The 14,320-nt window shown below is 33.4% G+C and overlaps 1 protein-coding gene across 2 annotated transcripts in view; it reads left to right on the forward strand.

Annotated features, from left to right (window-relative positions):
* LOC145241486 (valine--tRNA ligase-like) overlaps nt 1-14,320 on the forward strand; it is a 387,131-nt gene that overhangs the window by 337,494 nt on the left and 35,317 nt on the right. For both annotated transcript variants that reach the window (XM_080104482.1, XM_080104484.1), the window contains exons 22-24: nt 4,955-5,110; nt 6,536-6,742; nt 12,834-12,945. In XM_080104482.1, coding sequence (XP_079960608.1) covers nt 4,955-5,110; nt 6,536-6,742; nt 12,834-12,945 — 475 coding nt within the window. The remainder of the gene's footprint in view (nt 1-4,954; nt 5,111-6,535; nt 6,743-12,833; nt 12,946-14,320) is intronic.

The raw sequence follows: 14,320 nt of genomic DNA on the forward strand, positions 1-14,320 counted from the left end.
TCTCGAAGAAGATCCCAACCATTTATCGAGCGCAGTGGAGTGATAGGTAATCTGGGTGGTCTATAAACTGCATGCAGTAGGCTGTATAAGACCTTGGTGTTGTTAGAACCCAAGGCAAACTGTATTTCCTCTGCTTTCTGCCTTTACCATTCATCCTGTATGTTTCACAACCTCCTCTGCACCTCATCTTTGATTGCCTTAAAATTGTCCCTCAATCGATCTTGCTCACCATCCATCAAACCACCTCTGAGATAAACAAGAATTAAGCGGAGCCTGAATTTCAGTATCATTCTCATTGAACGAATCCCGATGTTTACGCTCACAATAACCTAATACTCTCTCACATACCTCATAGAAAGACTCCCTAAAAGCAGAGAGTTTTCACAATCAATCTCTTCCAGCTGCTTAACTAGTTTCTCCCTCACAGTATTATCACTTAGACGATCAACATTAAGTCACTTTGTAATAGTCACACCAGGTCCCCTCACTTGGGCTTCACAACAAACTTAACCTTTGCACGGACCAACCGATGGTCGGTCCAGCACTCTGCACCACACGACATGAACACTGCAGGTATCTCTCATCTCACATTTTCTGACTAACACATAGTCTATCAAGTGCCATTGTTTGGGACCAGGATGCATCCAAGTCGTCTTGAATTTGTTATTCTGCTGAAACATGGTGTTACCGATTTTAAAACCCATCTCTGAACAAAACTGCAGCAACATAAGACCATTGCTATTACACTTGCCCATTCCGTGTTTACACAGCACATCCCAGGTTTCAAAATCTCTTCCCACCCTAGCATTAAAATCTCTGAGAGTGGCAATCTTTTCAGCAGGGGGAATGCATCTATGCTGCACAAAGCAAGTTAGAAAGGAACCTTTTCATCTTCTGTTGCATCCATAATGGGTGCATAGACACTCAAGAGTTGTATAATGACCACTTACCAGAGGTAGCCTCAGTCATGATCTGGTCACTCACTCCACAGGGAAGTTCTTTCAGGCTTGAAAGAATTGATGCCTTTACAGCAAAAGCCACACCTGCTCTACCACTCCAGAAAATGGTGTAGCCCCCAGCCAACTCAGAAAACTGTCCCTCATCAGTGAGCCTAGTTTCAGATAGCGCAACTATGTCCATGTCATAACATTGAAGTTCCTTAAATACAAGAGCAGATCTACGCTCTGGACATACATACATACATACATACATTTAAACAGACAGGTGAGATTTATATTATAGATTACACAGAATACATGCATTCTCATCCTCGCTCACTCTGTTGTTTAATCTCTAGCGCACTATTATTTTTCACAGTATTTTATTGTTGTCACTAATTATTGACACTCCAAAGTAATTAAGAAAGGAAGGAACAAAAAGATTGCAATAGTTTATTATAAACAAATGGGAATATCAACACAAGTTGTAATACTATAACCCGTAACTGTAGGAAGAGAGAGGTATATTTATAGTGAACAGAAAGAGACTAAATTAGAAATCTTATATATAAAGTAAAGAACAAGCAGCTTTTTATTCTTCCCTTTCTTTTCTTCCCTTCTCTCTTTTTCTCCCACCTCACTACCTCTTTACATGTGGGTCAGCTAGTGAATATAAAAAAATATCTGCTATTAATTTTGTCCCTGGTGTTGCAGGAGAACTTCTAAGTATGAGGTAAAAGCTCCTCCCCATTCCTTTATTTATGACTAATCTTCTATAATATAAATCTCACCTCTCTGTTTAAATGTATGTATGCCTAAAACTTTCGACAGAGGCAATGGATTTTCACGAGGTTGGTATTATTTTGAAGCTTGACCCTTCAGATGACAAATATCAAAAAATTAGCCCAAAACATTAATTCCTTCACTCTCAACTACAAGGAGGGGGTTGCTTTTCCTGCTGATGTTTTCGAAAGTCATCCCATCTTTTTGATGTTCTAGCCTTAATTTACCTACGTCATTTCCGGTTTGGTGATGGGCGCAACAACAAAGATATCAGGGTTTTTTTTCACATTCTTTTCCTCCTTTGTAATACAAGTTCGAGCCTGCCTGCCTACTACCACTTTTTTTTCGCTCAACACACACCTCCAAACAGACACCCAGGTTAGTTAAAAATAAAACATCAATTAAAATTAAATATAAAAATTAAATATAAAAATCTAATATATAAAACTCACTATGTGTGTGTGTGTGTCTGTCTGTCTCCGTTTTCCAAATTGTATTTCCTCCTAGACGGATGATCATTAGACGATGTGCAATAGCTCAAAAGATTGCATATAGTGTGCAGAATTTTATTAATCGGCTGAAACAATTGCTAAAGGGTTAAAAAAAAAAAAAAAAGGGGTTCAAACTTGAAAGAAATGACAACTTGACGACACATAGTGACTATGGCGTCATTTGCGCATGCGCACGATCTGTAGTAGAGATTTATTTATTTGGTAAATTTACAAGTGTATGAAAACAATTGCCTGTTTGGTTGCAGTGCGTAGTGTCATCGATTACTGACACCAGTGGTCTGGGTTCGAGCTCCACCATTTCTTTTTCTTTTTTTTTTTTTTTCTACATTCCGATATTCTGAACTCTTAAATGTTACATAATAATTATAAAAGAACACTTTTATATAACGAAAATGTCATATTCCAAATATATAGGATATATTATATATCAGCTTATTTGTTACATTCCAATAATCACGTAAATAGATCCAGTAATGGAATTTTATATTGACTTCATTCCTAAACCGATCATTATAAATTTTAATTATGTGTATATGTCTGTATATTTGTATGTATTTGATTCGCTCCTAAATTAATTAACCGATCATTATTAATTTTATTTATGTATATATGCCTGTATATTTGCATGTATTGGATTCACTCCTAAACTAATTGACCGATCATTATGAATTTTAAAGATGTGTGTGTGTGTGTGTGTGTGTGTGTGTGTATTGGATTCACTCCTAAACTAATTAACTGATCATTATTAATTTTAATTATGTGCATATGGTTATATCTTTTGTGTCTTGGATCAACTCCAAAACTAATTAACTGATCATAATGAATTATATGTAATGTGTATGTTTGTATATGTCTATAGATGTCATATTCTAAAAATCACATACAATGTTCACTTACTTTGGTAATGTATTTTTGACAGTATAGTACTCATATGAAAAACTTTTGTAAAATCGAGTAGTTTCATCTTTATATTAGAAATAAGATACTTGCACAGTATCCTACCCAAGAAATAAGGTACTTGTGCAGTATAGTACTCATATGAAAAAACAAATCAAACCCTACCTGTGACGTGCATAAATGTCATTAAAACCGGAAATCATGTTATATAATCGAATAGCATGACTTTTAAATGGTACTTCTACAGTATCTTACCCAGGAAATAAGGTAATTATACAGTGAAGTTCCCATATGAAAAACAAAGAAATTCTTTTCTGTGACGTACATAATCGAAAATCATGTAATATATTCGAGTAGTATAACATTTCTATAAAAAATCCGGTACTTCTTCACTATAGCACTTTGATGTAAAGCAAACACACTCTTACCTGTAACATACCGAAAATTTAGCACAACATAAACTTATTTAAATAATTTTAAATATGTGTGGTACATAACCTGCCCTAGGTAAGGAATTTTTTTTTGCACATACATGCTGTAAATTTTCTTTCCAATGAATGTACAATTATTCCATACATGTTGTGTAATACCCGTCCTAGGGTAGGTAAACTATTCCTTTGCTCAAGATGGCAAATGATAGACATCAAAAAATCCTTTATCCTATGAATAACAGGCATGTTCAAAATTTTTCGCATTGTCTTATACGGTCCCGAGCAATGCCAGGTGGCCTTGCTAGTTAAATATTAAAATTAAATATTAAGATTAAATATTAAAATTAAATATTAAAATTAATCAGAAATAAAATTTTTATTTTTATTTGTTTTTATTTTAGAACATTAACTAATATTTGCGTTATGTAACCGCTGAAACATTTGTATTAAAAAGAAATTTATTCGTAGCATTCATACGTGTGCAGCTTATGATGGATTCGTATTTGCGCCGCGTAAGTAGTTAAGATCTTACCAAGCGTTTGAGTTCATCAATGCTAGCAGGAAGACGGAGACCTAGAACAGTCTTTTCAAATATCCCAATAAAAAGGAAATCCCAGAAGAGCAGGTCTGACTTCAAAACCTAGTAGGTGATGCCCTTTTCTCTTTCCTGCAACCTTTTTCCCACATAAGAGATGTTGTAAGCATGTCTCTGCACTATCATTATTTTCATAGCAAGTGCTTGTCTGAGCTCCAATCTATGGTCCCTCTTGCTAAATTTTCACAAAAACACTTGACTAGTTACAACCACTATCAACAATTTCCTCCACTCTCTATCTGTGCGTAAATCTAAACGCAGATTCCAATGTATGTCTTTCCTAGGCAACGCTGTTCCACTGGCCTGCTTTCCAGCCAATTACAATATCATAGCCTTCAAGTCCAATGTAAACAAGTTATTGTTGAGCTGTCCACTTAAATAATCAAATTCTACCCAATCTACACCATTAACGACCACTACATTACTACCATACATTCATTTGCCCTTACCCTCGAGTGGCCTTCGTGCCTTCATAGGTAATGACTCCCTTGTAAAAAAAAAAAAAAAATTCAGTGATCGTGGCAACTACTTTTATCAGATACTGTCTTCATAATCTCCACTACACACAATTTATCTTTCTGGCAGATTTGTATTAGAATATTTACATATTATATTTAGCTAGAAGAAAAATAAAACATTAAATCTGAACATTCTGTAAGAATTTGAGGTTATTTCTATAAAAGAATTGTCAAATTCTTTTGGAATACTTTCTGTAAGGTTAGTTTTGTTAGAAAGAATTTAATGTCTACTTTATGAAAGACTGTATTTGATAATAGAAACCTTTTCTTTCTTTTCTAGTTGTGTGATAATGAAAGTCTTATGGATAAATGGATCCTAAGTCGCCTGTCAGAGGCTGTAGCTGTGGCTACAAATGGATTTGAAAAATATGATTTTCAGTCAGCTACAACAGCAATTTATAACTTTTGGCTTTATGATTTATGTGATTGGTATGTGGTAAGTATTCATCATGATTTGTTTTATAAACATTTTTTATCTTTGATTTCATATTCAGGAATTCAAGAAAAAAAATGTGATTGAGAAATTCGATTTTAGTATGTTTTAATTTCAAAATATGTCTAAAGTTTAAGGGGTCTTAAGAAGGAATTGAAATTCAGAGAATTTGTTTATTGAATCAAATTTAATGTAAATCTGAAATATTAGAATTCTCAAATGGGATAAACTTCCATTTGAAATTTCAGAATTCAAAATTATATTTTAAAACAAAAGATACTTGGGGAAAAAATTGTATAGTTAAAAAAAAATCAAAACAAAATGAAAGTAAAAGCATGCTAGTAAATTATAAAAGCAAAATATCTTTGGTTGAAAAATCGGATCAAATTGTTTTGTGTTTTCAAGTTCTTTATTCTTTTTCTTTTTTTAATCTGTTGCCCAAGTTTGCTTGGATAATTTTCCAGAGAAATACTAGGGAGCACTCAACCACACTATCTTTGATCTTCAAAGGTCACAGAGTAACTAAATTTTTCTCGTATCAGGAACTCAGCATATCTATTAGATATTTTGAAACCTTGTTATTTTATCCAATATGATGTTCTGCAGCTTATAACTAACAAAAATAAGAGAAAAATTCATCCCGCATTTTAGACATGTCTGGTAATTTATATTCAAGCATAACTATTTAAATTAACTTTTATTTAAGTAAATTAAAATTAAAAAAAATAATTTTATTCATTTATTATTTAATATAGTGACCAAATGTATGTCAGTAATGTAATCGAACTTCACAAAATTCTGATAATTACTCAACAATTGTTTTTAAAAAATATACACTTTTTTATCATGTTTATTTTGTCAATAGAAGTAAACAAACGTTTTTTTTTTTTTGTTTTTTTTTAAGTGTTCATGGTATTTAAATTAAAACATTTTATTGCAAAACTGATTTTTTATTCCTTCATTGAATTATCTTTCCAAAATTTTAAATATTTGTTTACAAGAAATAAAAGGAAAAGAAGGGGCATAAATACAGTTTTTTTTTGTTTTCTTTTTATAGTTTAAAAATTTACTTTTGCTATTTCTTTTTTAAGCGTAATTTAACAAAAATGATTTTTTTCTTCCATGTCGCTTGTGCAAATTGAGAATAGAAAACAACGTTGAATTTTGTAATTGCTAGCCATTATCCAATTTTGACAAAATAATTGTTTGCAGGAAGATGTTAACATCCTCCCATATACAGTGTCTGATATTCTCAAATGGTTACCCATCTGGTATTGACCAAGTTTAATGTCTCGTCAGTGATCTAATGAAAACCAGTGTGTCAACATGATTTAGATGGCCTATTTAATCTAACGCCTGTTTTTCATGCTGCCGTGTATTGGATGGCTTTTGGCTGCTTTTTGAAGATCAATTCAATTATATTTGTAGGAAAGTTTAAAACCTGTGTTGTATGGATCGGATGAAGAAACCAAATCTGTGTCCCAAAATACCTTGTACACCTGCCTCGATGCTGGGCTTCGTCTGCTGCATCCTTTCATGCCATTTGTGACTGAAGAGTTGTACCAAAGGTTGGCTCGTAGAAATTGTGATGATGCCCCAAGTATCTGTGTGTCTCCATACCCACTGATCGAGGAGGTAAGTTAACACAACTCAAATTAATGTTTACTATTCTTAAATCACAAATGTCCGTACACATTGTATGTTTAGGCGTTTGAATGCTTTTAGGGCACAACCTAATAAAATAAATAATTCAATACAAGCTTCTGAAATGACGAATGCAACAACTTCATAAAAGGTAACACAAAAAAGGTTTATTAAGGTGAATGTTCACGGTCAAAAGCTGGACTCCGGCTACCTGGTGCTATCACAGTAGTTATTCCAGTGGGATCGTCAATACCGGTAGAAATAACACCAAGGTGAAGAGAGCAAAGAAAAATGGTCCATTCTATTTGATGTGTCTCTCAGTAAGGAAGAGTTCTTATCCTCCAAACTGGATGCTGGCCGATTTCCTTAGGGGATAGAAATGATCAATGCACCACACCCCTGATTGGTCAATATGTGGCCAAATAGCATAAGGGAGAGGCATTGATTCGTGAAAGAAAAAGGTTCCATTTCTGCTACATATGTTGATCGAAAGTGATCCGAAAAATATTCTTACAAATTTGTTTTACTGGAACTGAGGATGTCCATAAAGGTCAAACATATAGTTAAAAAAGAAATCAGTTGAGATTTATTTGCTTCCCACTACAGCACCAGATGTGGCACAAAACTGGAATGTGTAAAAAAACTAGCTTCCCTGAGTGGACATTTTGGTTGAGTACAAAATTAACCGAAAACAGACCTGTTAACATTTCATGATAGGGGATCCCTTAGGCAAAGCAAAGAGGAAATAATGTCTAAGAGTGTGCACCTCTTTCTTCCTTCAAAGAAGGAGTTGATAGTTCAGGACAGCTGCAAGGTTGCCAGAATGATGCCAAAGTGAACAAAGGCTAATATGAAAAAAAAAAAATCTGAATAGCCAATGATCCTATGTGTCCAGATTTTATAAATACCCTGCAAATTTTTACTTCTTTCCATCAGATAACAAACTCCCTACAATTTATTTTATCATTAATATCATTATGATTGATTGATAAATCTTTTCCTAGCATGTTCCATAAACTTTCATTGTTTCCCTTTTCAATTCTGAAATGTAAGAATGTTTGATTTCTTTTGAAATGAATCTCAATCAAAGATTTGTCTTTTTTGGTGATCACACTGGATATCAAAGATATATACATCATCCACTTTTATATCATAAAAAATTCTATTGAAACATACAAAAAGGTCATAGAGAAGAATGATAACCACATTATCACTCAGTCCTCATTTTTTTAATGAGTGATTTTTCTGACAAAGGGAGAAGAAAAAGCTGTATTCTAGGTTGGCAGTATTTTGCGTGAACAGTCGACAGAGATGGCAGAAATTTTCTGTTATATGTCTATTCTTGTAGCCATGTCACTAGTAAGGGTGCTGGAGGTAAACGTTTTATCTGGGCTAACGTTATCCGCCTGATAGTCAGGGACACGAACTTTGGATTAACCACTAAGGAGGCTGTCCTATCAGCAGGCGTAAAGTACTGGGACTGCTGTATTGCCATTTGGTGAATGGATTCTGGACCATGTAGTAGTCTCTGGTTGGGCCTCTCGATGCCATACTAGTGGGTAATTGTTGTCTGAGAGGGCTACAAGGGCGTTATCGTCTGCATACATACTGTAGCTCCATAATGGATATGGTGTTCGTTCGACCTTTGGCCCTAAATCTATTGATGTTAAAAAGTCGCCCGTCAGTTCTGTATATAATCCGAACTCCATGGGGAAGATGTTTGTCCATGAGATGGAGGATAGCAGTAATGAAGATGGAGAACAGGGTTGGGGCAATGACACATCCCTGTTTCACTCCCGTGTCAACCCTGAAGGGCTCTGTTTCATCTCCACTACTACTGAGGACTGTAGCTGACATATTGTCATGTAGCAGTCTCAGTACCCGAATGTACCTCTCTGGGCATCCAAACCTTGCAAGAACCAGTCAAAGGGCTTGACGGTTCACAGTCAAAGGCTTTAGTAATGTCTATAAAAACCATGTATAATGGTAAATTTTGCTCCCTGCACTTTTTTTGGAGTTGACGAGCAGTGAAGATCATGTCCATCGTGCCTCTATTTGGTCGAAAGCCACTTTGGGACTCGGGAAGGATGGTTTCTGCAAGGGGTGTAAGCCTGTTGGCCAAAACCCGAGCTAGGGCTTTCCCTGTGGCGAGCTGACGACACTACTATCTATGGTAGCACATCTAAGACAGTAAACGACCAAGTTCTCTCCGATTCTCTCTCCTCTGATCTTGATCACGTTGTACAATGGGGAAAGGAGTGGCTGGTTACTTTTAATGCATCTAAAACCAAGCTTCTATCTTTACATCATCAACGTTCTGATTCCCCATCTGGCATCAATTAAAATGAATTAAAATCGCTCTTGTCTTGGGGAGGCCTCAAGTTTTGACAGGCTTCTGGGCTTGACCTTTACTCCTGATCTTAAATGGAATACGTACATCAAATCTGTTGCCAAGGCCGCTGGAAAAATGGTCGGATCCTTCTATCGATCCAGTAGATATCTCACTGCTGATGCAATTCTCTATCTATATAAGAGCCAGGTACGTCCAAGGATGGAATACTGTTGCCACATATGGGCAGGAGCTGCTAGAAAAGACTTGTCCTGCCTTGATAGGGTTCAAAATAGACTTTGTGGCCTGGTGGGAGATGTCCTTTTCTCTTCCCTGCAACCTCTATATCACAGAAGAGATGTTGCGAGTTTGTCTCTGCTTTATCGTTATTTTCATGGAAAGTGTTCGACTGAGCTTCAATCATGGTCTCCCCTTGCCAAACTTTCACAAGAAACACTAGACTAGCTGAAAACATTATCAATAATTTTCCCCACTCTTTATCTGTGCCTAAACCTAAACATAGATTTCATGATCAAAGCTTTTTTCTTTGAACTGTACGCCTGTGGAATTGTCTTCCGTTTTCCTGCTTTCCAGCTGTCTATAATGTTGTTGTCTTCAAGTCCAACGTGAACAAGTCTCTGATGAGCGGTTCCACTTAAGTTAACAAATTTACCGAACTTCCATTACTATCGATTACTATATTGTCCTTTTGACTACTCTACACTCTTTAACCCTTATCCTTGAGTGGCCTATCGGCCTTGATAAGTGGTGACGCCTATGCAAAAAAACAAAAAAAAAACATTTGTGATTAAATAAATATGATTTTGTGTTATTTGAAAAAACATTGACACTTTAAAAAAAAATGGGAAGTTATCTTTCCTTAGTTAAAACTTGACAACGAGAATAAGTTCCGTTTATTTCATGTATTTCACAAGTTCAGTTAATGATTTAATAATTACTCCATTCCTAAATTAAAAATAAAACAAAAATCAAATATTATAAATTATTGAAAACCTTGACAATGTAAATTTAAAAAAAAAATAACTCTGATGTTATTTTTTAATATTTCAAACATTTCACCCACAACCTATGACTCTCTTTAACCAAAACAGAAATATCAAACCATACAGCCTCCAAATGAAGGACAAATTCTACAAGATGAATAAGCAAACAACTGTATCTAATATTGGGATTTCAAGATTAACACAAATCAAATTGCCAATCACTAATGTACATGGATAGGTGGGATATGCAGCCATACATAGAAAAACAGTATTAAAGAAAAGACTCTCAGATGAGGCTTCCATATTCAGTGCGGAACTATTGGTCCTTGACTTAGCTCTCAGCATTATACCACTGAACGATCATAAATTATTTATTTCAGATTTAAGATTATTTCGGATATAAGTGCTAATGTAGAACTTATATCAGCAAAAAACATAAAACAATGCACCAACTACAAAACTGTTATTCAAAATAAATATCATAAAAATAAATTGCAGATCAAACAAGACTGACCCACTCTTTGTTCCTATAATAAAAACATTCATCTGAATACTTAGCTTGCCAGGCCAAATATAGTCCAATATGTTCTGATAGAATGTGGTGACTTTACCCTAACCAGACATTATTACCACAACATTCAAAGTATGAAGTTGTTTGAAAAGATGAAAATATACAATATTATAGACTTTCTTATAAAAATATATTTATAGAAGAAAATATAATGAACTGAACATGCTAAATACACAAAACAAACCTACAAAGCGGACTTGTAACTGCATGCATCTATATAACACAGACATCTATATTATAAAATATAGACTTAATGCACACCTTTATCCCTCTGGGTATAAAATGATCATGCCATACTTGTAAAACCAAATCAATCAAACAATCCAATACTTTTAGAAAAATCTTTTTGTCAAAAGAAAAAGAGATGCAGGTGGGAGTATTTTTTTTTTTTCTTTTCTTCCTTCTCGTATTTGCTGCTGCAGTTGTCTTCTGACTGTGGGATATCAATTTGACATTTAAGAAAATTAAGTGTTTTGCCCATTTTTCTGATTGGAAAGAAAAAATCAGCAGCAAAGGCCTCTGTTAACAATTCTTCATTCGCCTTTAAGGAAGAGATTTTTCTTGAAATATTAGAGAAAAAAACCTAATAATCTAAGAGTATTATAGTTTAAGAATATAATACGACTTACGCATTCATGTATGCACACATTTCTCGGGTACTTTTGATTGATGGGTGATGCCTCAAAATATTAGGATTGCCTTAGTAACCTGATGAAAAATAATGATAAAAGAAACTGGTACCAAAACACTGAGTACTGTCTTCATTGTGTTTTCCTTTTCTTTTTCTTTTTTCTTTTTTCTTTTTTTTTTTTTTTTTCAGTTTTTCTGGTGCCTACTTTTTCTTCTTACATTGTCACAACCTTATAAAATATAAAAATTTCTTCATATTAACCATTATCTTCTGAATTATTTTAAATTTGCATTGTGTAAGTTTTCAATAATTTCTGGAACATAAAACGATTTAAGTGAACAAAAAATGAAATAAAATTTTTGTAAAACTTTATTCAAGAGTTTTGACAAAAGTTCAAGTAATAATTGTGAAAATACAGAATGCCCACCCAGCCACCCATGGAATTGTTTATAAAATTCACATTCCTTTTTGCAATCCAATCATATTTGGTACAAATAAACTCCAACATGTGTCTGATTTTTCCATCAAGTTTTAATCACAATACTATGACGGTCTTTACTTTATTTCCATTCTATGATATGCAGGCAAATTTTACATCAGAAAGAGGTATGATTCTTAATGGCTAGATCCTCAGATTTTTATCGCAAAGATAATGTTAATCAAGAATAATTTCCAGACTAATTTGTCAATTGAAGACAGCCATTATAATCAAATGAAGGCAGTGTATCAAGGTTATTACCAATTTTGCATGTAATATTCAAATGTGCTTATTGTTAAATAACGATTAATTCATTATTAAAAGTTGGTGAACAAGTTCGGCATTGACTGAAGTTTATTTGTATGAAATATGATTGGATTACAGAAAAGATTCTGAATTTTATTAATTCTGATTGACATCTTTTGTTTGTGTGTGGGGATGTCGCTCTGTAATAGAGTAAGTCAAAAGGTTAGCAATATTTTTGTAGTGTTCACAACATTGTGAACATTACAAATCATTACAAATCATACTGGAACATGAGATGCCAAGCTTGAACACTATGCAAGATTTGTCTGCAACTACAACTTGAGAACCATTACTGACTTTTCCTGATTTTTAAGGTTCTTGCAACCTAAACATTTTTTTAACCTTTTTGTTACTATGATCAACAATGTTTTTGCCTTTTGCATAACTTTTTTTGTTTACTTTAGTGATAGTGTGGTTCAATTCAATGGTGGTATAATTCAAATGGTGTGGTTCAATTCAAATTATTAAAATATAAATTATTGAATTAGACTTTGTTGTACATTCATTCATCTTTGTGGCTTTCAAATGGAATGAACCTACTAGCACAAACAAAATCATGGCTTGAACTGCTTAATTCATTTGATATGCATGCCACAAACTAGCACATATTGCAAAACTTGTGGCACATACAAGTAATAAGATTTTGTTTTATGTGTCCATTTTTTTTTTTATTTAAATGCTCAAAAACACTTTATCCACTTTGGCCTGTTGAACTAATATTTTTTTGTTTTCCTCATTTCATTCTTTTGTCTTTTGAAACCAGTTTCAATTCCAAAATGCTGATCTTGAGGCTGATGTGTCTTTCATGCAGAATGTTGTGAAGAGTATCCGATCAATAAGGGCTGACTACAATCTCACCAAAATGAAAGCAGATGGTAATAGAAATGGCACATCATTTATACAAAATACACTCAGCTTTGTTGTTTTGCTTTATCATCAGAGCTAAATATAATCATTTGATTTTTGAAAGATATGTTTACAATATTAATCTGATTAAATTACAAACCAAAATAATGACAGAATTTAAAGTGTGTCACATCATAAAAATAGCATTTTCACATTTCAGTAATCTAATATATAGTTTCTTGTACTTTTTAATGATTAATATCTATAAGATATTCAATTATGTTTTTGCTAGTTATTGTTTTTTTATATCTATCAGTCCATGTTAAAAATATTTGTATTTCTAATTGATTTTATCAATCAATATTTTCATTTTACTTGAATGAGAATTTCTTCTCTCATACTAGAATTCTTCCCACTTATTTTTATATTCATGAGTATCAGATACGTTTGGATTGCCTAATTAACATAGATTTAAACAATTGCTGCATTTTTTCAACAGAATTTGAACATTATTAACCAAATTAGACACTGATGAAACAAAATTTTATTTTAAAAAATTTAAGAAAATTACTTTAAAGGAATTTCAAAGCATTTAAATTGTTTTTATTTTCAAAGAGTCCCACTCTTTGTAAATGAAAACAGTTTAACATAGTTTTATAATAAAATCTCACCAGATAAAATTTGAGTATTTTTACATTTAAATTGTTTATAATCAATGTATTTATAAAACTACAACCCTGTTACAATGGATAAAATCCAACCTCTTTATAAATATTTAATTGAGACTTGCATCCATAATGGATGCAAGTCTCAATTAAATATTTTTTCAAATGCTTCATATAAATGTTGTTTACCTTTAATGTTTTATAATGCTAACTCATAATTATAATTTTATAACAATTTGGTTTAAGTAATAAACACAAGCAAAGTAAAAACAAAAACAAATATACAAAGGAAGGATAAAGCCAGTATGATGTGTTATTGTTTTCTAAGAAGTTGAACCAAAATGAATGACTGTTCACAAACTAAAAGAAAGTTGATGTAGCGGCTGTAGTAGATTATGATGCCATGTTTGAACATGGTGTTCACATAATGTATGAAATGAGTGAAGAACAGAATGTTAGACAGCAGCCAACTAAATTGCTGGAAACGTTTGGAGTCGAAGAGCAAAGGGGCCGGTCATTATCTGTGGTGAGAATGAGTTGTGTTGAAAGTATAAAAACACAAGAGACAAATAATCGTGTCATCAGCGATAAGCATATACTATAAAAAATTTGCTCCAGTGATGGGAACATAAGCAGACAAAGTATCATGCTACCACCTCAGAAAGTGACTTGCATGGAAGAGTGGTTTCTGCTGGAATGAAAGGAGGAAGTTAGGGTAGTAAGTAAAAGCAAAAGACAC

The sequence above is a fragment of the Euprymna scolopes genome, chromosome 20, assembly GCF_053919585.1.
Source record: "Euprymna scolopes isolate OS-2025 chromosome 20, ASM5391958v1, whole genome shotgun sequence".
Classification (NCBI taxonomy): Eukaryota; Metazoa; Mollusca; class Cephalopoda; order Sepiida; family Sepiolidae; genus Euprymna; species Euprymna scolopes.